Source organism: Trichosurus vulpecula, chromosome 1 (assembly GCF_011100635.1).
Source record: "Trichosurus vulpecula isolate mTriVul1 chromosome 1, mTriVul1.pri, whole genome shotgun sequence".
Classification (NCBI taxonomy): Eukaryota; Metazoa; Chordata; class Mammalia; order Diprotodontia; family Phalangeridae; genus Trichosurus; species Trichosurus vulpecula.
Window position 1 is genome coordinate 172,931,506 of NC_050573.1, and position 24,733 is coordinate 172,956,238.

The window sequence follows — 24,733 nt, forward strand, 5'->3', positions numbered from 1 at the left end:
GTATTCAAGACGGGTTTTGTGGTCATTATTTGTAAAGAATCATAACTAAAACCCAAAAAGAACATTTGGACTTGGTTTTTAAAAAGTACTTTTATTTTTCCTTTTCTTTATAACACTACCTTATAATTTAAAATGTCCAGATTTACATTTGCTTCCAAAAAATTAAGAGTTTCCTCATAAAGTGAAGGGGAAAATTAAATAAAGACTGAATCTGTTGCATGAGTGCATTTGAATCATGATTTGTCTCTCTCCTCCTCAGCTCCAAAACCCATCATTAGTGTGGCATTGTCATTTAAGGGCAAGTTTCACACTACATGTGAACATTTTCGGGCACAGCTGTAAGTTGTACCTATTTGTTTTTAAAAATACAAGTGAGAGGATAGCAGTTGGCTGATAGTAATACATACTTTGAATAAAAAGCGACAGGGGAAACTGATGCTTCACCAAGAAAAAGCAAGCTTTTTCTACTCCTTCATAGACCTTGGCCTCTGGTGCTTTTTTTGAGCACAAGAATTTTATTAACACTCATTAACCTAATATTTTTTTTCTCCAGTGAAACCAACAACAAAAGGCTTCCACATTCACAGACTGCTACAGGTAAAGTTTAGCAAGACAAATACATTCTAAAAGAGGGCCAAATTATTTTGTCGTAATGGAATCTTAGCATACATTTCTTGAAATTAACAATCCTAGATCATAGGATCCAGATTTAAAAGAAAAAAGCCACAAAAGCAGGTATCTAGCCTGAGTGAATTAGAAAGTGAAATGTTTTCAATCCCCAGAATCAGAGTTGGAAGGAACCTCAGAGGCCATTTAGTACAACTCATACTTCACCATGAAACCTCACAACAATATGCATGGCTAGTGGTCAACTAGTCTGTTTTTGAAGACCAGAACTGAGGTGTTGCCCATGTCACACGCAGTTTTTACCTTGGTCTAGTTTCCTGGGTAATTTTATATATTGTTTGGGTGAGTACTTTTGAATTCAGAACGGCTTTTGTTTAGCTAGATGCTTGAGGTGAGAAGGGGGTGGGAAAGGATCTGAAGGGCTTCTGATATCATGCTGTCGATATGAATTTACTGAACAATAGTTCAGGAGTTGGGGTGGTGGTGGTAATATAAGACACAGCCCCTGACCTCCAGGATTACAGAAGCCTTTAACTGAAAGGGACCTTATAGACTATTTAGTTCAAATACCCTTTACAACATCCCTGAGAAAATGGTTATCCAGTTTCTGCCTAAAATATCTCCAAGTTAATGAGGGAGCCCTTTCTGGGTAAGTTCTTCTCTATAATGAGATAAAATCTGACTCTTCTACTTATTGGCACCAGAATACAGTTATGGACAAGACATAAAGGGATAATCATGGTATAACAGGAAGGATATTGGACTTGGGAATCAGAAGAGACCTGGTCTTAAATGCAGGTTCTCATAATTACCAGTTGTGTGACTTTTGGAAAATCACTTGACCTCTCTGAGCTTCAGTTTCCTCATCTGCAAAATGATGTTAGTAATATTTGCAATACCTACATAATTGCAAAGAAAGTGTTTTGTGAGCCTTAACACATTATATATCTGATGACTTTTGACAGTATACAATCAAGTGTTAAATTCTGAGAAACAGAATAAAAGTAGGATAGGAGTTCAAAAACGTAGGTCACTGTGGGCTAGAATAATCAGGGAAAGGTCCAGAGAGGTAGTATTAGGATTTATTAAAGGATGAATATAGATATACAATTTGGACAGATGGAAGGAAGTGGGATTGATGCTTGTATTACTTATCTTACAGGGCTACTCTAAATAAGGCACTTCATATCCTGTAAATAATTTCAAAAACGTACAAACGTAAATGGGAGAAAGTGTGCCTTAAATAAACTGGAAGAAAGTAGGCCTTGAGCTAGTTAGTTTTAGAGGACAAATCTTGGAGAGATAAGGTTGGACAAGAATAGAAAACATAGTAAGGGTGTTGAAAAATCAAGACGAGTTTAGATGTGATAGACAAGAAGCCAAGATTCTTGAATAGAGGAATAGCATATTCAAAGTGGTGTTTAAGAAAATGGCTAGCAATGGTTTACATTGTCTAGCTGCAGCAGAGTGCTGGTCCTGGAGTCAGGAAGACCTGAGTTCAAATCTAGTCTCAGACACTAGCTGTGTGACCCCAGGCAAGTCACTTAACCCTGTCTGTGTCAATTTCCTCATCTGTCAAATGAGGTGGAAAAGGAAATGGCCAACCACTCTAGCATCTTTGCCAAGAAAAGCCTTTGGATAGTATGGTCCCGCAGGGTCACGAAGAGTCAGATATGACTAAACAACAAGAATAGTTAAACTTCTGAAGACTTAGGGAAAAAGGGAATAGTCAGCAAAAGAAATGAGTGGTAAAAGTAGAACAGCGTCAAAGAGAAGTTTCGAGGGAAGGAGAGAGGTCAAATACATCAAAGATGTAAAGGTGGATAAGGACTGAGAAAAGATAACTGGATTTAGGAAGGGGTAGAGACCTCTTGGAGCAGCTTCAGTAGACTGGTGAGAGACTGCTAGCTTACAAGGTTTCTAAGAAGTAGACAGATGGTGGAGCAGCAGGTATAAATAAATGTTCAAGAAGTTTAACGTGAAATGAAGGAGATAAATAGGATGGAAACAATCACAGACTGTGCCTCATATGCAAAGAACAAAAAAAGCATCTGAACCATCCAGGATTGTTCATTGAGCCAGCTTTAAGAAGTGCTATTTCTTTAGGCTATGGAAATAACTTTGCTATGTTTTTTGAAATTAGATTTAGTTTATTTTAATTGCAAGTAGAACACAAGACCTTGATGATCAGTCCTAAACAAAGAAGAATTATGAGCATGGAGTTTGGGTACAAATAGGATATATGCCGGGAAGCTGAATCATTTAAGTGGTCTTCAGTAAAATACTCCAACTCATTTAATATCCTTAAGCTGTGCCTCCTCTAACCCCCATTTCATTTGTAGTTGGCTTCATTTGGCAGAACGCTAATGGTGTGATAGCCTGCTCTTCTCTACTTAATGGAGGCAATAAGAGCACCACAGGGTTGCAGAACAAGATAAAAAGCAGGCCCAGGTTCTTTTAGTCATAACAAGGTCACTTAATTATAAATAGAATGAGACATGAAATGCAAAGCCTTGTATTACATACAATTCTAATAATAAAGTGCACATGAGAGCAATTCAAGTGGAATAAAGCCTGTTCTCTTATGTATGGAGACCACCTGCTTGAAGTTTTCCATCATGGATAATAGCAAACCAGAGAGCCACAGTAAGTGCTTTGTGGAGTCTGCATATACAAGTGTACCTCCACTTTAGACTAGAATAGCACAAGTAATTTATAAGAAAGCATTTGAAAAGTGCCACACAAAAGTAAAACATTACCAGCAAAGTACTTTACACACTGTAGCTGCTCAATGAACGTTGCACTGAATTATGACTGCTTTTTTAAAGGAAACAGTCCAGAACTAAATGTGTCCAAATAAGCGCTGTTCTTTCCAATAGTTATTAAAAGACATATACCTTAAAGGTTGTTTGTTATCAAATTAAGGGTTTGTAGTTATTCTAATTTTAGAGTTAATCAACTCATTCAGCCCTTTCATTTTACAGATAAGGAAACTGAATATCCAGACTTGCCCAACATTACACAGCTAATAAGTATGAGCTAGGATTAGAACGTAGGCTTCCTAAATCTCAAGTAAGCATCCTTTTAAAGACATTCTCCTTGTGTTAGTGAATTTGTTACCACACTACTGATTTCATGTCAAAGACTTTTCTCCATGCAAAAATGCCCAAGTTATCACTCATTGAAAAGTGAAAAATTACTTTGTACGCTAGTAGTTCAAAGGATTCAATCCTTAAATGGTGCTAGTTTTGCAAGTGATCATGACCATATTTTTTCCCAGCTAAAAAAGAAGCTGCCCGGAAAGGGGTGCTGAAAGACCCATGCCTGCCTCAATTTGGTCTGAAAGAGACATCTTAGAGAATAATAGGTAGCATGTGATTAGTGGACTGGATCTTAATTCTAGATCAAACAATCTGCCACAGACCTTCATCTTTATGGAAATTTCAGTATCAAGTTTCTATTTAGCACATACTGCCTATTCCTCTGCTTGCTTGGCTATCCTTGACTAGAATTAAATGGAACAAAAACAACCAAATGAACTGAAAAAGACTACAGTAAATAGATGGCCCTTTAAAATGTTTTCACGCCATTCAGTTATTTTCCTTTGTAACTTTGCTGTATCTGGTTAATGAAGTATACACTTAATATGTGCTGAGTATCTGAGAATGTATGCAAGTTGTGTAATATTTTTTAAAAAAAGCAAGCAAAAACTTAGAAACGAAGGGAGCTGATACTCTGCAGTCCATGATATGGCATGGATTAGGAAACTGGGTTGACATTGGATGGGTCATCTCTCAGTTTTACTCACTTGTAATATGGCCTATATATCCTCTAAGGCAGAGGTGGCAAACATGTGGTCCACACAATCTCAAGTGCAGCCTGAACCATTTTAAAATGTAGTTCTTATCTGGTTGTAATGTGGCACTGTATTAATAAAAAAAAGAAACACGTGTGGTTTTCCTAAGTTAATATATAGCATACAGGGATTTTTGTGTATGGTTCGGTTGCCCCTATTTCTATTAAGTTTGACCTCACTGCTCTAAGGTTAGTTAGAGCTAACATGTAAGGATTCTGTATCTTGCAGACAAATGGTATTTGAAGACCATTTTAGGAGAGGTGACGGCAAAAAGGAGTATATCTTGGAACAGGTTTTTAATGCCTGGTGAAGTACTATTTTTCCATAATGGCAGGGGAATCGAATATCTCGACTGTGTTACTATATCTGTCATATATGAAATGCCAATTTTTAAAGAATTTGAAGACAAACAGCACTAACACTACGCTGAACATTTTGTGGTTTCCACTCTGAACACTTTTTAGGATCCTGTAGTAGTATTTCAGGGGCAGCACTAAGTTATCAGTATGTACTGCACACCAAAAAATCTGGCTGAAATTTTGCTCTGGCTGCTCAGATTCCTGGGAAACAAGTTTTGTACCAGTAAGCTACTCAAAGGTTTAATTCTGAGTTAATGTCAAAGTATTCCTAAGTAGCTTCCAACTTAAGCTTAGGAATTGTAGAATACTCATCTATTATTACAATAACATCTTAAAGGGAAGTAGCTCCAAATACTGTACTAGACAATAACTGAAGCCTAGAAAGATGATAGTAATAGTAACTCACATTTACATACTGCCTTAAGATTACAAAGTGCTTTCCTTCTGACACCCCTATGAGGTAGGTGGTGCAAGTATTATTGCAGTATTAGTACTACATTGTTAAACAATCCTAAAAAATAGAACTTCAAATACAATTAGGCTAACAGGCCACAGATTATTCTAAGCAGTAAAAAGTAATTTTAAAAAACTATACAAATGTTATCTAACAAAGTTAACAGGGATCATAATGCAGGATAATTTTTTGACATCAAGTAACATGCTGAGTCGGATTCAGCTTTAAAATTCAAAATGTCTTGCCTTTCATTACACTCTCAGCTCAAGCCTCAAATTTTTAAAAATCTGATACCACAAATCTGATAGGGGAGTCAATCTAGCAAATAAAAGCTAAGCTTTTAATTCATGCTGATGGCAAGGTTTTTGTTGTTGTTTTAATACCCCTAGGCCAAACCTGTACCAAGCAGTTAATTTCGCTATAGGAGCTCATCTCTCATCTACCCAAATAGGGGGAACACCTTAAGTAGAACTGCAGAGGTGTTAAAATTTAGCAAACATCTTATTCTAGAACTAAATAAGCTGAATAAAAAATGTGTTACATGAAATGTATTAATCTATAAAATTATGTGTATTTTTATGTATACTGACACTACCTGCAGAATTTATCTTTGAGGGAGATTTCAGGGAAGGATGTCTTATTTCAAACTATTTTAAAAACAGAAATCAATTTAGTTCTCTCAACATGTGTAGAAGTAAGAAGATGCAGTATCAAATGTGGTGTTGATGATGGCTATTGTAATTCAGTTAAACACTAAATATCTACTATGTGCAAGGCACTTGTTAGGTGCTCGGGGGAGTTACACATTACCTATTTGTGAACACGTGAGGTCTACTTTTTAAATCTGGCAATAAGGGTAAGTGTAAATCCTCTTTGTGCCAGTAAAGTCATTGTATATAAGATCATTACAAAGACTTTCCCATTTAACATCTGAAATATTTTTAGGCATGGTTCCCAAATGTTTTCCCCTCAATGTTGAAATATGCTTCCCCTTCATGTCTCAAAGCCAATAATTTTGAAATTTGAAATTTCTAACTTCTGAATTTAACTCTCACTCAAGCTAAGTCTCTTATTCTTTCTGCTATAGTGGCTTTTATTTCCACTCCTTATTCTTCTTGAGGCTTCAGTTCTCTGAAAACCTACTTTCTTTCTCTCCCTTGGACAACACATTGTAGTCAAATGCCTTAGAATATCACTTATTGTATAAGAATATATATAACATGACAAACTTAAATATGCCAAGGAGAATCTGTGCTTTACAGACACATTAATCCTCACATCCCTAGGGGATAGGAAATGGGCAACTTCTTAATCCCATTTTATAGACACGTGAACCCAAGATTTTCAAAAGCTATCATTAATCATAAAACCCAACATTCAACGCTTGGGTCTCAAACCATGGTCTGCAAATTAAGTAGATACACCAAAAACAAAACCCATCCAGATATTTACATTTTTAAAAGTTATTTTAAAAATAGGCTACTTGTTATTAAGTGTGCTTGAATATACCATGTGTGGAATTTAATTCCATTTATTGTACAGTTAGTTCCTGCTAAGTACTCACTGATATTGCTTGTCAAAAACCAAGCTATGTCTATTTTTTTTTATAGTATCATAGTTTTAAAATAAACTATTGGTCTTCCACACCAAGATAACAGCCCAAACACTGAATTTTAGGAATGGGATGTTTATAGTACAATACCACCAAAACAGGTATTTAGTAACATTAGTCCCTGCTTTAACCTGCTATAGGTATTATTCAAATGTCATTGGCTCAGATGTTCATTCTTGGCAGGTTAAATGCAGATTTCAAAAGAGGTAGGGGGGGGAAAAGAAAGAAAGGTAAAGGCAAAAAGCTAAAGTAAACTTTAGCTGCTAAAACCTCACCTTCCATTTTTCAAAGACATGTAGGAGAAAATGGCTTCATGGCATGGAAAAAAGCCTTTTAAAAGTTTTTCCTTTACTCGAGTCTAACAAAAATATCAATTTCATTTCAGGTCTTAATGACAACTTTCTAAATATCAATTATCTTCAAACCAAGACTCTTAAACATACAAAACCTATGATGCCTGATAGGTATAGAAGACTACAGCAAAACAAGGGGGAAAAGAGCTGAATGATGTAGGAAAAGTTCAAAGAAAATTTTAGGAAGTTCAATTCTTAAATATTTCAATTTCTACTATCTAAAACAGATTTACTAAAAAAGAAAATCACATGCAAACTTCAAAAATACTCACAAAAACTACTTACAAGGTTAGGGAAAAATTAACCAACAATTAAGGGAAAAAATAAATCAACCACTGAACTATGTCTACCTATGGAATATATAACATGAATATATATGTGTATATATATATATAATTCAACTTATTCATTGGTATTCATACAGATTAATTACTTTGTCTGGGCCTCAGTTTTCTCATCTATAAAATGAGAAGGATGGCCTAGATGCCGTAGAAGGTCTTTTTCAGCTCTGTTTTATGATTCTGCAGAAATTAAAATTTGGAACACACTTTTTAATCTGTGCCCTACAGTTGGAGTCCCCACTTTACATAGAGCCTGGAGGTTCACTTCTATTCAAAATCGTAGAATAAGGAAATTTTTAGCCATGGTAGTTTCCATTAAGGGGAAGGGAGGAAAATCACTGATTCATAAATATTGAACAGATTTAAAATCATTCCAAAGCCACCTTTTGGATCAGACACAACAGAACAATGACACACAACACAATAATTCAGCTCACACAAGTGTGCTATTTTCTTTTTGTTAAAAAATGAGGAAGGGTATGGAGGGTTGGAATTTATGTATCAAGTTCAGCACATAGTCTCATGCTTCACAATTTTGCTGCTAGATCTCAGACTGATATAAATTCATCTGGGTTCTTTGATCAGTATAAGGAAGTTCTCCCAATGTGCGTATTGTAGTAAACAGCAGCAAAATACCAAAACAAAATACTATATTGCTAAAAGCAGCTACTCCTGCTTGTGCCTTTAGAATACTAGTTGCAGATATAAAAAAAAACCCCAGAGAATCTGTGCCATCACTGCTGAATTAGTAGCTATTCCGAGGAACAGAGTAGCTAAATTATTTTTCTGCTGTACAGTTCAAGGCATGATAGTAAAAATGAGAAACTCCTTATACAATAAGATTAGGCAATTATTCATCATGTTTTCTGGAAAAGAAAAAAAAAACACCACAAATTTTCAGTGGGATACAGACATGCCAGCATTACATTTAGCACTCTAAAGGCACATTTCAGGTAGTACAACAATGATTCTGGTAAGACCAACTGCTTACACACACACACACACGCACACACACAGTTTTTAATGGTTTAAAAAACCCAAATTTGTTACTTTAGAAAAAACATATGCAGTGCATTTTCAGCAATATTATCGCCACAGCTCTGATTACTCAGTCCAAACAGAAGTAGTAGTTTCCTCATATGTTGATATGGCTTCTCTGCACTAATTCCCATCAGGCCAAAATATGTTAGGGCAGGTTTAGTAAAGACTGAATTGTTGCACAAATGAACATTTACTCATCAGATCCCACTGATCTCTTCTGTGCCCGTTTCCGGGGCAACCTCCTTGGAGAAGCCTTATCTGGAAAAGAACAAGTATAAAGGTCATTTTAACCCACAGTCAAAACTGCATCAAATTCAAAAAGTCTATTTTTTCTTCAACAGGAGATGATTGCTATTTATTTCCCAAAACAATGTATATGGCATAAAACAATGAAAGATAGATGTTCAAATTTTAATTAAATGAAGTTGCTGTTACTTTTCTAATATGGAGAGAAAAAATCTAACCCCCCCCCAAATCATTTTAATAGGGTAAAAAAATTCACTCTTGGTTACCATCATGGTTGAAAATATATTAACATTCTTAAACACTATCAGCCATATTTTAATGCAAATGCAAGTAAATAAACTCAACACGCATTGTTAAAAATGGAATGACCTTGCTCCTTAAGAAAGATTTCAAATTTATATCACTTGCAACAAATTAAAATTTCCTAATTTACCTCCTAATGGGAGGCAGCTAGGTGGCTCAGTGCCCTCAGAGTGGCTAGGCCTGGAGAGAGGGAGACCTAAGTTCAAATTTGGCCTCAGACACTTAATAGCTGTGTGATCCTGGGCAAGTCACTTAATCTGTCTGCCTTAATCTGCTGAAGAAGGAAATGACAAATAACTCCAGTATTTTTGCCAAGTAAACCCTATGGATAGTACTGGCATACTACAGTCCATAGGATCATGAAGAGTTGGACATGATTGAATAACAATTTATCCAAAGCATGCCTTTTCTTTAACATGTAGTTGGAAACAATAGGCAGAGTAAAGGAAATGGATTAATTAACACTGTAAGAACTGAAAGAGGCACCATGTTATAAGAACCAGCTTGGGAGCCATGAAGACATGGGTTCAGGGGTGGGGAACCTGTGGCCCTCAAGTGCAGTCCTCTGACTGAACCCAAACTTCACAGCACAAATACCCTTAATAAAAGGATTTGTTCTGTAAAACTCGGGCTTAGTCAAAAAGCTGCACCCAAGGACCTAGAAAGCCGCAGGTTCCCCACCCCTGGTTTAAATTCTGCCTCTGACACATACTAGTTGTGTGAACCTAGGAAAGCAGCTAAGCATCTCAATTACCTCTAGGCAACTCTCTAAGACTTTAAGTTTCTGAGAAGCTGCTATTCCATTGTTAGAGAAAGTTTTCTAGCTAGGAGGCTTCCCATGCCAATGAAATTACAAGTCCAGTCCCTATCCCAATAAGAACTAAAAGGATTCAAAATAACAACAAAAAACCCAACGACCTGATTACTGAATTAGAGAAGCCAGTTTAGTGGAAAAAGGGCCTGACTTTGAAATGAACAAGACCTGGATTTAAGTCCTACTGCTAACACTCCTATCTATATATAAGTACAGGCATATCACTTAACTTCCCAGTTACACCAAGCAACTCTCTGATCATAAATTATGGACTAGTTGCTCATCAGCATGAGTAGAGGGAGTTTCCAAACCAGATGTTCACTATAATACCAATGAAATCAAAGGCTCAAATCTCTCCTCTACTTCATTATATATAATCATTTTTTTTCCCTTTCTCTCCTCTTTTTCAACTTTTGGCAATTTTATTTATCATGGAATCTATCTGACAATAGTCAGGTTACTAAGAGTGCTTTAAAAATTTCATTCTGCTTTCAGTCAAGAATCAGCACACATGTATCTAAAAATACCCAAGTTAAACAGGCATTTGATAACATACACTGGTTAATACTAAGTAATCAAGTCATGAAAAGGAAAATAAAGTATTAGATACAAGCATCAATATTCTTTATTGTACAAAATAAATTCTCTAACATAGCATGGACACAGAATGAGCTGCCAGTTGATCAAATGCCTTGATGGACATCTATATGGTTAGACTATGAAGGAACTTGCATTTATAAATTATACACATGAAAACATCTCACTTATAGCCACATTTGATGTGTATAATGTATGCCAAACATCAATGATGAATTTTCAAAAGAACTGGAAAATAACAAAATACACTTAGCAACAACACCACACAAAAACTATAAAAAACCTAACTGCATCTTTGAGAAGGCTTTTCAGAATCCAGTACTATCACAGAGTCATTATAAGGAATATAAATATAATATCAATATATTATAGATACATAACAAAGCCGGTTAAAATAAAATTTCCAATTGTTAGAATGTTAACAAATCAACTTCTACTGAATTTTAGGTTATGTGTTGCCTACACTTAATGATAACACATTTATTATCTTATTACACTGTACACTCCTACTTACCTGGACCTAGGACACAAGGGCTGGCTCCTATCATTCCCTAGCTACTTGTATGATCTGCAATACTCACTTAACCTTGAACCTCAGTTTCCTAATCTATACAACAAATATCACCTGCCCTATCACAGGGATTGTTGTAAGGATCAAAAAAGAAACTAATGTCAATTACTTTTATTTACGGTTTCCTTATCTTACATACAAATGTAATAATTGGTTATCTGGTTTTCCAGCCTATAAAAGAAAAAAATTAGAAGGTATTGTCCATATGGAGAAATGATTTAGCTAGAGGCAGGCCCATAGCAGCAAGATGTCACCACTGATCAAGTATAAAAGAAACTGAGGAGGACAGAAGAAATTTGAAAAGAAACTCTAGATGAATATAGCTGTCTGCGTTCTGAACCCTTCAAAAACCCAAGAGCATCTCTGCATCACAAAAATTCAGCATCCTTTGTTTAAAGGGGCAAGGAAATATAGAATACATGTTGGAAAGTACTCTGTCAAGAGTTTAAAACAGGGATTAAATGGAACCTTTAAAGAAAATCCAGATTGCCCCCCCCCCCCCCGAAAATACAACTAACGATAAGTGTTTAGGGAAAAAAAAACCTAATATCCTTTTTGAGGTACAAAACTGTTAACTCTTGAAATTTAGGAAATTCTTGATGAGAAAACTCCCTTTGCCAATACAATACAGATAGGAAACTGTTCTGCATCTTGTGCCTCTATTTATGTATGTAGCTACCTAGAGAGAGCACTGAGACTTTAAGTGACTTGCCCAGTGTCAAATAGCTAGTATGCATTAGAGGCAGCACTTGAATCCAGCTCTTTAGACATCATGCCACGCTACCTCTCCACCTACATCTATGATGACATGAAAATTACTATGTCGGCAAAGTGACAGATTTTAGAAAGATTTTCCAAAGGTTAAGAAAAAGAGCCCATGCTACCTTAGGAGTTCTTAATAGCCTAGGAAATAGACACTGGGTAGTGTTAGATATGTACCACAGTCTTTAGAAAGGTAGATTTTATTTGTCATAAAAAAAGATTCACATTCTAACACCCCACGCCCTTAAAAGAGAGAAAATTTCCATATACAAAGAATAGGAGATGAGAAACCATGAATATTACCTAACAGCCACATATGTAATAAATTCAGCATGTTATTTTTTATGTTATAGATTAGAAAGGTAGATTTTTTTAAAGTTCAAGGAAAAGCCAGGTAGGAGCAGGTCAAAGATTCTACAGTTCAAAAGGGAACCAGGAGGCTCTCTAAACTGAATCCTGACAGACAACAGAATCACAATTAATTCCAATAAGAAAAAAAGGAGCAAGAGGAGAATGTATGTAAAGAAAACAAAGTAAATGAACAGGAGGCTCTCCATGGAACTTAGATTTAAAAGGAATACACACAAGCAATAGATGAAAGGGCCCTCAAATAGATGTATATTAAAAAGTAGTATAAAACCAGAAAAATAGGGTCAGGGAAGGTAAAAGTTCAGAATGGGCAAAGTCTTGTGGAAAAAGAATTGCACCAAGACAAAAAAAAATACAACCACAATACCTATATTGAGAGTTAAGAATGGCCAAAAATATGAATATTTAGTTAAAATTACTTATTAAGCACCCACTACGTACATGGCTCTGTACTAAGTCATAGACAAAGCAGTCTCAATTCATAGAATCACAGAGTTGGAATGGACCTCAGAAAACATCACGGTAATACTCGACCTGAACAAACATCTACTTTATGACTTTCCCAAATCTTTACTCCTAAATTTGTGCTCTTGGAGCCAAAGTCTAATCACTCTTCCTCATGATAGTTCCTTAAATAGTTCAAGAAAATTATCATGTTTCCTGCCCTCCCCACCTCTGCACCGAATTTTATTTTTGTTTAGGGACCCAGTTCTCCTACCAAATGAAAACAATATTAATTACAAAGATCAAGCTTTTCCCCCAAGAAGGGGTAAGAAAATGTATTCCTCTCTCCATTTTTTGGAAAAGATTAAGGTGGATGGGAAACATTTCATATACTATCTAGCTCGGTGCTGTTTTTTCCTTTTTGTTATGAGGTATGGTTCAATGGGTAGGGATGGTGAGACGGACATATACAGAAATGAAAGCAATGCATAAAAAAAATAAAAATAATACACATATTCATTTCAGCAAATGAACTTGTAATGATATGATCTTGAGACCTTTCATTAATCCTGGCTATCCTCCACCAAATGCTCTCCAATTTACCATTACCCTTCCTAAAAAGTGGTGCCTAGAAGTGAACACAAATACTTCACAAGTGGTCTGAACTTCATTGTACAGTGTATCACCTTTTTCTTCCTAAAACTTCTCATAAGACCACCTAAAATAACATTAGCTTTTATGGTTGTCATATCATACTGTTTACTCATTATTAAGCTTACAACCTACTATTTTCCCCAGATTTTTTGTGAGGTTTATGAATCTAAGCATAAGATTTTACATTCATCCCCATTACACTTGGCCCAACTTTTTATAGCCTGCTGAGATGTTTCTGCACTCTGACAAATACTCTGTCACTATTTCTTAGAGGACTACTATACCATGCGTTTGTATCCATCTTCCATTACCTGCTCTTGCTTCTATCTTCTGAACAGGTCTTTTTAAAAGCTAAATTACTCACATGTAGACAAATCACTTTGAAACACTTAAGAACTCTGACCAATGCAATAACATAATTCCTGAAGAATGACGAAGAACCTACCTCTTGACAAGATGGAAAACTTGGAGCAGAGTGGACATATATTTTTGGGAAATGGTCAATGCAAGAATTTGGCTGCTCTTGGTTTTATTTCTATAAGGTGTGTTCCAGATAGAGTCCTGACCTGATGCTTTCAGAGGTTCATTCTAACTGAGTCTGTGAAGTGAGACGACTTCTCTATGTACCTAGTATAAGAGCCTTGTACACAAGACGTGCTTAATAAAACAGTATCTATTTGTACATATTACTACTCACACAGCAGCCAGACTAATTCAGGTCCTCTTTCCCTCTTATCTGCATTACTGCAATGGCCTTCTTCTAACAGGTCTACTTCAAGGGTCTCCCTATGTCAACTGGACTTCTACTCTGGGGAAGTGATTTTCCTAAAGCATGGCTTTTACCATTTAACTCCACCACTCAATAAACTCCAGAGGCAACTTATAACTTCTAGGGCTAAATACAAACTCTTCTGCCTTCACAACCTAGTTTCAACCTACATTTCCAGCTTTATTATGGATCACTTCCCTTCGTGCTCTCTAAAGCCCAGCCAAAATGGACTTCTTGCCGTTCCTCACATGGCACTGCATCTCCTACCTCCGTGCCTTCACCTATTCCCAAATGTAATTCCTTCTCCTCTTGGGTCCCTTAAGCATTCCTCAAAACTCAGCTCAAGTATCCCATCTGACACTTTAGGAAGATCAATGTGACAATTAAATGGAGGATGGACTGGAGTGGTAAGAGATTTGAGGCAGAGAGAATAGCCAGCAGGCTACTGCAACAGTACAGGTGTGAGGTGACGAAGGCCTATACCAGGTTGGTGGCAATGCCAGGGAAAAGAAAGGGATGTAGATAACACATACTATGATGGAAGAACTGACAAAACTTGGCAATAGATTAGATTTGAGAGGTTAAATGAGTGAGGAGTCAAGGATGACACCTATATCGTGAGTTTGGTTGGCTAGAATAGTGGTACTCTCGAAAATAATAAGGAAGTTAGGCATATCTATAGGACATCCAATTCGATATCTAATAAACTAGAGATGTGACTCTGGAGTTCAAGAAAGAGGTTAGGGCTAGACAACTAGATGGGAGAATCATCTGCATAGAGAAGATAATTGAACTCATGGGAACTGATGCAATAGAGAGGAAAAAGGGAAGAAGGCCCAAGAAGGTCTTAGGGAACACACATGGTTAACAGATGTGTATACACTTCTGTATATGCTTATATATGTGTATTTTGTCTCCTGAAATAATGTAAACTCTTTAATGGCACTGTTTCTTTTTGGTCTTTGTATTCCCAGAGCTTAACATAGTATCTGGCATTTGATGTGCACTTAATAAATATTGAATTGATTCCTTATCAGAATTTCTTCTCTGTGTCTTTATTCTTAAGCTTGACCCATTTTTCTCTACTACATTTTTAAGTTCATGGGATTCTCTGAATCCTGGTCTTCCAAAATATATGCCAATGCATGCAGGACCATGATTGGTTTTCTTTTTCTGTATAAAAAATTCTAAGATGAAGGGCTTACTTCCCCTAAGGCTCCCATCATTTCTACTTTAGGAACCAGTTCCTCCTTGCTTTTCAGACACAGGTCCAGAATAGTACTCCCCTCAATTTTCTCTATGCTACCAAAGATGTCCTAATCATAAGAGATTGTTAGTACACTGGAAGTAACACTAGCCTGAGAGGCAGAAAGATCCAGGTTGTACCACTAAGGGCAAACCAATAAAACGCTCTGAGCTCCAATTTTCATAACTGTAACCAGCAGATTATATATGGAGTTGTTGTGAAGAAAGCTCTTTGCAAATCATAAATATGAACCATCATCATGGTAAGTGAACAATTTATTACTCCTTTAAATATGGTGCTTAACCAGCTTCTTATCCATAAACATATAATACTATTGCTATTCCTTCCGTTAAAGAGAAAAATCCCAAAGTATAAGACTAATACTAACTGAAGTTCAAAATAGGCAGTGTATCTAGTTGCTTTAAATGAATTCAAGTCTTTAGGTGAGGCCTGCACAACCTGTGGCTTGCCAAAGGATTTTGGGTAGCCCATGAAAAATATAGAGGAAAACATCCAGAAATCCTTTGGTGTGCCCACAGGCTGACGCAGCCCCACGGGCCACAGCCTGTATAGGCCTGTTCTAGGCCCAGATGACATATCCCAGAGTACTGAAAAAAACTCCCAGTTCTGATCAGTTAACCAAGAGAGATACTCAACGAAGAAAATGGAAAATGGGTTCACAGGCTCCTGAAGCCCAAAGATGAGAACATTTTTTTATTTTTCAAAAAGGGAGAAAAGGTGACTTCTAGAAACTAGAGTCTCATGAACTTGACTACGAACCCAGACAAAATTCTAGAATATATTAAACAGAAGGTTGAACAACTTAGAAATAGAAGCAATGAGCACTAGGAGCCAGCATGGATTTACTAAAAACAACTCTTGACAAACTAGTTTCATTTGCCTTTTTTGAGATGTTGAGAAATGGAATGATGTTAACCTGAAAGGAATCCTCTAGTGCAGTTACCAAACACACAACCACACTCTCAAGTGCAGCTGAAACAGATTAAAATGTAATTAGGAAACTTGACAAAATAAATAAAAATACAGTAAAACACAGATAACATTACATTTTAAAACTAAGTTAATATTTGGCCCTGAAAAATACTAACGAACAGACATTATAATGGTCCCCATTTCTATCTGAGTTTGCTACCACTGCTATGGTAGACTGTTGCATCAATTCCCCCTGAGCCCTGTTCAGTTACACAATGGTAAAAAATTTATAAGCCATGTGAAAGGAAGAGAATTTTAAATAATAGTATATTCTAAGCTTGGGGGGAGGGAATACATATATGCATGAAGGCAGAAAAGGAAGGGATGAGAATGAGTAACAGCTAATTAGTCTAGTTTGAGTCTCCAGAAGGGAGTAGTATGAGATAAGCCCAGAAAGGTTAAGACTGGAGACAGAATGTTGAGGGCTTTGAATGCTAAACTAAGGAGCTTGTATTTTAGCCTATTGGTAATGGGGAAGCAGACTGAAGGTTTCTAAGGAGCATAATTAGATCTGTATATGGGAAGATTACCCTGCCAGCTGCGTGAAGTATAGATTTCCTGCACACTGTCTGGCACATGTGTGGACTGATTAATAGATTGGGGAATGGGGAATGGAGAAGCCCTGAATTAAGGAGACCAATTTTAAAGCTATAAAAGTCTAGTGGAAATAAAGATCTGAACTAGCGTGGCAGCACAAATGGAAAGGAGATGGAGGCATGTTGTTCTAGATAATCTAAAGTCTCTTACAGCTCTAATGATTATTTATGAGTCCATAAGATATTTTAGGGGTTGAATCAACAGGGGTGGTACCTGATTTGATATAAGAAGATGAGGTAAAGGGAAAATCGATAACTCACAGGTTAACAACCTGGAAAACTAGAAATATGATGGTGCCATGAATAGAAACACCAAAGTTGAGAGAGAGGAGAAGCTGGTAGGAGTGAGAGGAAACAAACGAGTTATGCTAAACTGGAAGTGGAGGGCATCCAGGTGAAATTGGAATCCCAGACACCTGGAGATGCATGTCTGAAATTGAGGTAAGAAATTATGGCTGCCTTGATATGTGAAGTCACAGAAGCAGATAAGATCACCAGGGACTTCTGTATTTGGGGAATTTAAAGGGGACATAAAATCCTGTTGCTCTTAAAAAAAATTTTTTTTAGAGGGTCCAGTTAAATTGATTGGGGCTACATTTGAAAACAGTAATTATATTTTAAAACACTGAACTCAGATTTCCAGTAGAAAACATACCAAAAAAAAAAAAACAAAAAAAAAAAAAAAAACCAAAAAAAAAAAAAAAAAAAACACCAAAACCAAAACCAAAAACCAAACCTCATTTTTGTTCTCTCCTCCATATCATCTTAACCCTTATGAGATATAAAGGACAATTCTTTTTTTCTTTTCATCTTCCTTCTCAATCAATAGACCTGGAGAAGTGACAGCTCATGCTCAAGTTACTGAGCTGCTTAAAAATAAAGTGATGAAAAAAACATCCTAGGTTATTTTTGAATAAAAAAGCTACCTGGTATCTATTTATATTTCACTGTTAGAGAAAAGAACTTTTGACCTTCATAAAAGTTAAAGATATAAAAGTATAGGTAACTAATATCTTTATCAATAAGTAAACATTTATCAAGCACCTACTATGTGCCAGAGAGCTAGGTACTAAGCACCAGAGATACAAAGAGAGGCAAAAGACAGTCCTTGCTCTAAAAGAGCTCACAATCTAATGGGCGAGAAAACATGTAACTATTTATAAACATGCTACATATAGGATAAATAGGAAAAACCAACACAGGTCAAGTACTAGAATTAAGAGGGATTGGGAAAGGCTTCCTGTAGAAGGTGGGATTTTAGTTGGGACTTGAAGGAAGCCAGGAGGCAGATATGGAGAAAGAATGTTCCATGCCCATGGGACCATTCAGAGAAAACACTCTAAATGTCTTATCTGAGGATCAATAAAGAGGCCAGTGTCTCTGGATCAAAAGAGTATGGGTGCGTGGAAAAAGAAGATTAGAAAGGTATGGGAAGGGTGGCCTACACTATGACAAGCTTTGAATGTTAAATAGAGGATTTTATATTTGATTTTGGAAGCAACAGGGAGCCACTGGAGTTTGTTGAGTAGGAAGATGCTAAAGGATCAGATTACAATTATTTTCTTCCTTCCTCCTGAAAAATCAAACTATGGTCATTTATCAAATTTCTCTAAGAAATATAGTGCTGAAAACTGGACATAATCATTAGTTGGTATTCCATAACTAGCTCAAATGATGTGTTGCTATCCAAGAAAAGTCCCCATTACTACCAAGCATCATCAACAAAGTTTAATTGCCTCACCTCTTCTACTCTGCACTGAAGCAACAGGAAAGAAAAGAGATAGGAAAAGATTAGGAATATAAAAAGAGTTCACACACAACCTTAAATATAAAACTAAAGACAGATTTAAAAAAAATTAACCTAAAAGTAAAAACAGATGTTTAGTTTACAGACAAAGCTTATACTATGTAAAAAGAGTTAGTACTTTTCCTTTCCTCATCTAGAAAAACCACAGACCCTGGCCACTCAGTGTTTATTATGGGGTTTATTTTGGTGGAAAGAGAGTTATAAAAAGGGATGTGACTGTTTACCATTTTTGTGGAGAAAGCAGAGCATTTAATCAACCTTTAAAATAAACTAGATTGTACACAAGACATCTGAGAACTGTAGATGGGAAGAGATGACTTTTAAATGACATTTATTTCTTTACTAAGTTTTCTTTAGAAAAGAATTATGAAGGCATTTATATTTATGTCAGCCTCAGATTTCTCAAATACTCCCCCACTAAAATTTTTATGCATACTTACTGATTTGATTCAAAGTCTCTTGGGGAATCCAACTCATATCAACATCATTTTGGTTTGATGTACCCATTTCTACTTTCTGGGCTGGTCTTTTTCTCTAAAAGAACACAAAAATCATTTTTGGTATATCATTGGTAAGATTTTATTAGAATTTTATTAGAATTATCATAACCAACAATAACTAAAAGGTTAGGTTTCTATTTTATTACAAGAACCTAAGAAATACTTGATGACCTTCAATTTTAATTAAAATAGACCATACAAAAAATTATTTTCATATAATTAAGATTTCACAAGGGGTCAGGTTATCATTAACTCAATATTAAGTGATTTTCAAGGCTATAACTATCTAGAAGACAGCAATTCCTTACCTTTCTAGACTCTAGAAGCTGATGGAGCCCAACAACGACTAGTAGCCCAAGTCCAGCAAGGAACATATACATAAAGATCCTTATTTCAAGGAAAGAAAAAAAGCACAAGGAATTACCACAAATGAAGATGATTGCTATTATAGTTTTGAGACATGCCATAAATCCTCTATATAATCTGAAATTTTAAAGAATTCAATTAAATTAGGAGCCAGTTATGTAACACATACTGGCTGTGTGACCTTGGACAAATCTCTCAGTGGCCCCAGGCAACTGTCTAAACCTCTAAACTGCAAGAGTTTACAATCTGCATAGACAAAGTGTTTTCTCATAAAGGGAGTTATCTATACCAATGAAATCACAAGTCTGATTTTTAAAAAGGCGTTATGAGGGCTTGGTAAATTATTTTACACCATCTTTAGGATGTTATGAATGAATATAAAGTATAATATAAAGTGAAGAAAAGTACCTCACAAAACATGGCAAATTAATGAAACTCATAGCAGAACAGCTGAGTGGTAGAAATTGCCAATCACCACACACATTCTCTGCTGAAACACTAAATAACATTCTTAGACATTAAGTCTCAAAATATTTTTCTATAGCAACATTAAAAGGGGAAAACTCAGAGAAAATCAGTGTTTTGTCTCCAGTCTGAGAGATGATATAGTTTATCTCTACTAGGCAAGAATTTGGAGAGGAAGGGTTAAAATGGAGCAAGTTGGGTAACTTCCTTGTTCTTCCTAAGATATGTGGCTTTTTAAGCTACGTGAATCCCCAATTCACAGTAATACTGAAATATTAAGCTGTTTCAAAGTAAATCATAAATTCCCTGATAAGCTAAGTCTTTTGCAGCAAATATAACAAATATAGTTGAACTGAACCTTTATTTCACTATAAAGATTATATTATCTCTATTTTTTACTGGTCATCTAAGGGACTCAACTGAGCAGTGTGAATTTCCCTAAGCACACATGACATGTTGCCTCTGCCATTTCAGGAATGACATGGTCACCTGAGAAACATATTTAGGAAGCAACAAATCTTAGATTTTTACCCTAACTGCCCATCAGGAGAGGATGCACGGTGCAACAGAAAGGTTACTGGATTCATGCTGGCTCTTCATTTACTACTAGGGTGACACTGGACAAGTCACTTCACTTTATTCTTCTGTAAAATAATGAGGTTGGGCTAGATGACCTCCAAAGTCCCTTCCAGCTTTAAATCTATGGTCCTATGATCTACTTTATCACAACTCTCTTACGTTTCTCCATCCAACCCATCTTCTCTTTCAATAATTGTAACTGTTTGATTGAAGACAGCATCTTGGAACACGTTGCCCTATAAAAACACAAAAATTTGAAATGTGTTGAAATGACTAAAGTTTCAAAGAGATTTTAAAATGCATTTAACCCACATCAGATGACCATACAGCATTCTCACAAGTGATGAGGTCAGTATGTGTAGCCAGTAGGACTGATGCAAACAAATTTTAACTACAAATCACTGGTTTAAAATTACCACCACTTGGCAAAGAATTGGAAGTTGAGGGAATGCCCATCAATTGGGAAATGTTTGAACAAGTTGTGATGGAATACTATTGTGCTACAAGTAATGATGAGCAGGATGCTCTCAGAAAAACCTGGAAAGATTTACATGAACTGATGCAAAGTGAAATGAGTAGAACCAGGAGAACACTGTACACAGAACAGCAATACTGTAAGATGATGAACTGTGAATGATTGTCTTGGATCACTGTATTGCTGAGAATAGCTATGAAAAGAGCTATCCATCCCCAGAGAAAGAAATGATGGAGTCTGAATACAGACTTTTTTTTTTACTTTATTCTTCTTGGATTTTTTTGAGGTGTTTATATTTTCTTTTATAACATGAATAATACGCAAATGTTTTGCATGCTACACATGTATAACCTCTATCAAACTGCTTGCTTTCTCAATGGCGGGGAGGAGAGAGAATCTGGAACTCAAAAATTTAAAAACAAATGTAAAAATTGTTTTTACATGTAATTGGGGAAAAATAAAATACGAAATAATTAAAAAACATAAAAATAAATTAAAAAAAATTTACCACCACTGCAAATCACGACTACAATGTGGTGTCGTCTCTCCTCTCTATCACTTACAATACCAATGCTAACATTGCCTCTTTGGGAACCAAAGTAAAGGGAGGATGAAGGAATGGGAAGGGGACCACTAGTGAAAAACCTATGCCAGAACATCACTTTCATTAGAGTCATTTCTTCCCCCCTTAAGTTGAGAGAAAAAGAGAGGTTTAGTAGCAGCATACTATTCTAAGAATTCTAAGAAGTGGGAAAGGAAAATCCAAATTTATCTTCTAAATAGCAAGATTAGAAACCAATCACTTTAAAACAAATGGGACTGACTTAAATCTTTAGAATAACTTTCTTTAGTGAAAATAACATTAGCTATATACGAAACTTGGTTCTGTCATCATGCATCTAAGATAATGTTTGTCCATTCTAACAAGAAGACCATCAAATCTTGCTTAAAAGAATTAACTGATTCAGACAAAACAATGTTATAGGGGACTCATGGGTCTAGGACTAGCTCAGGTCAACACCAACCATGTGTTTACTGATTTCCTATTGGGTAATTGGGCAAATGACACTACCGTTGGATTTTAGTTAGCATTTTATTAATGTTACTGCAAAATGACGCTGGTTGGGGTAACTTTATAGAGGGTATACTTCTACTTCCTCGTATTTAACTCATACCCAACTCAGAACCATAAAAGCAATTTATAGATCTTTTAAAATCTATTAACGAAGATGATTTAATATGCTTACATGTCACTAAAACACTGTACCTAAAGGTTTTAATCTGACATTTATCTGCAACAATCCCCTATACTACTACATAAAAGTATTTTCCAATCAACAAAAGCCTCAGAGGTGAGAAAACATTTTTATGTGACTATCTGTACTGGAGGTCTTTAAACTGGATAGAAACTGTATCAGCAGATCGGGTATCATGTTATTCTGTAACTTTATAGATAAAAACATACACCACTGGGGCATGAAACCAGATGTCTCATTAAATATTATAGGACACCTGTCTATTTTTAATGGTTCCATATTTTGTTTGAAGGCAGGAAAAAAAGACTAACATATCCTGGAGGTTAACTTTGAACACTAGAATTCTAGGATATCAGTTCTGCTTAACATATAATAGACATCTAATGTGAACAAAAAGACATCAAGACTTATGTTAAGCCTCCTTTTCCCCAATGTTAAAATGAAACAAACTTTGTTGCTAAGACTATTTGTTCTAGAATACTAGAAATCATAATGTATAAACTTTGAGATAAGTAGAAGGTACAGTAATTGTAAAACAGTCAAAAGGCAGGCAACTAGAGAAGGGGGAGACGTGGATTATTCACAAATTTGATAGTTAAGTCCCTAAACAATGAGTGGCCTATGATTCAGAACGATTATTTATCAAGAAAAATGTCATTTCCTTCCCATTAAGTTGCAACTTAAAATAGAAAAAAAAAAGCATAAACGGGCCTTACGTTTAAATCTTTGTAGTTCAGATTGATGACTAGACCAAATGGACGCCCACCCATGGGTTCTGCAGGGATGAAAGAGTACTCAAATGTTGCCTGCCTCTGGGGTGGCACTACGGTGTTCAGAGGAAGAGCTGTGAAATTCTGGATATAAAACTGGTAATCCTGAGGATAGCGGAATGAGGCATCTAGCGATTCAACAATAAAGTCTTCTGTACCCTTGTTTGTAAAGCCTACCAGGAACTTCACAATGTTATTTGCTGGGAAATCTAAGAAAGAAAATTAAGATATGAAAGTTAGAAAGCTTTCAACAAGATATAAAAATGATACCTAAGTACTCAATTCCAACCTTAAAAATTACACTTATCTACATTTATAGAATTCAAATCTCAATTATGAGTTATGTGATCTGGAAGCTTTTTGTAAACATCTAGTAGTTGGGTTATCATTTAGTAGCTCTATGGTCCACCTGAAGCACCCTATGGACCCAAAGTTGATAGCTAGAAGAAACTAGCGATAACCTGGCTAAAAATGTCAACATAGTCAAAAGAAATTAAATTATGTTGCCCCTATTCAGAGTAGATCCCCTGATGTTAGAGAACTTTAGAGAATAATAAAGGTGGTGAAAGGAACACTAGACTTCAGATGTCAGGAAACCTGCACTCAAATTTCATCTCTAACCCATTAGTTCTATGACAAGGGAGAAGTCACTTCATCTTGTTGAGCTTTAGTTTCTTCATCTGTAAAATGGAAATAACAGCTCCTTCTCCTCACAGAGTTGTGAGGATCCGACGATCCAATGAGAATAACCTTTCTAAAACACAATTCTCTCATCTGCAAAACGGGGAGACTCCCTATACTAATCATCTCACAGGTAGTAAGGATCATACGAGATAATGTATCTAAAGTATTTTGCAAACTTTAGAATTATATAAATGTCAGCTACTACATCTAAAAGACTGGACCTGATTTTGCTGGGAATCTCTTGGTTTCAAATGTTTTATAAGTCAAGTGCCATGTATTACCTTGCCTCTATTGGGAAATAACTTGTGACAAAGATTGTTTTGTTATAATTCTGAACCACACTGAGAGCTGTGAGGATCTAACTAAGAGCTCATATCTCTATAGATGACCTGCACTGGTAGGAGTTTCTTCCCTGGGAAGTTCCCTACACTGCTGAAATCATGAGTCTCGTCCTCATACCCACCTATGGTACTTTAAGGTTTCCAAAGCACTTTTCCCCACCCTATTGTAAGTGAATCTAAAGAGCTTCATTTTGTTAATGAAGAAACTAAGGCTCGAAGTAGTTTAATGAGTTGTCCGAATTCAGTTATTAAGTGTCAAAGCCAGGATTCAAACTCAGCTATTCTAAGTCTTATGTTCTTTCCATGACAATTCTGTTAAACAGATGACATAAAAGGGTAGGGAAAGAATACTGAGCTATAATAACCAAAAATGCAAAGTTAAAAAGCTACAGAGAAAAGTTACAAAATGAAAGCGGAAAACCAAATCCTTTCTTCAAATTAAAATTCTTACTATTAGAAGAACAAAAAAGTACACCAGCATGA

At 35.9% G+C, this 24,733-nt stretch overlaps 1 protein-coding gene across 3 annotated transcripts in view; it reads right to left on the minus strand.

The window, feature by feature from the left end:
• SSR1 (signal sequence receptor subunit 1) overlaps window positions 1–24,733 on the minus strand; it is a 46,343-nt gene that overhangs the window by 14,609 nt on the left and 7,001 nt on the right. For 2 of the 3 annotated variants that reach the window (XM_036755393.1, XM_036755384.1), the window contains exons 4-8: window positions 23,172–23,434; window positions 20,884–20,960; window positions 19,623–19,701; window positions 19,255–19,348; window positions 8,838–8,901 (exon numbers count right to left, since the gene is read on the minus strand). In XM_036755393.1, the coding sequence (XP_036611288.1) occupies window positions 8,838–8,901; window positions 19,255–19,348; window positions 19,623–19,701; window positions 20,884–20,960; window positions 23,172–23,434 (577 nt within the window). Of the gene's footprint in view, window positions 1–71; window positions 8,902–19,254; window positions 19,349–19,622; window positions 19,702–20,883; window positions 20,961–23,171; window positions 23,435–24,733 lie in introns of those variants that run through there. The other variant, XM_036755402.1, reaches the window with a different exon arrangement.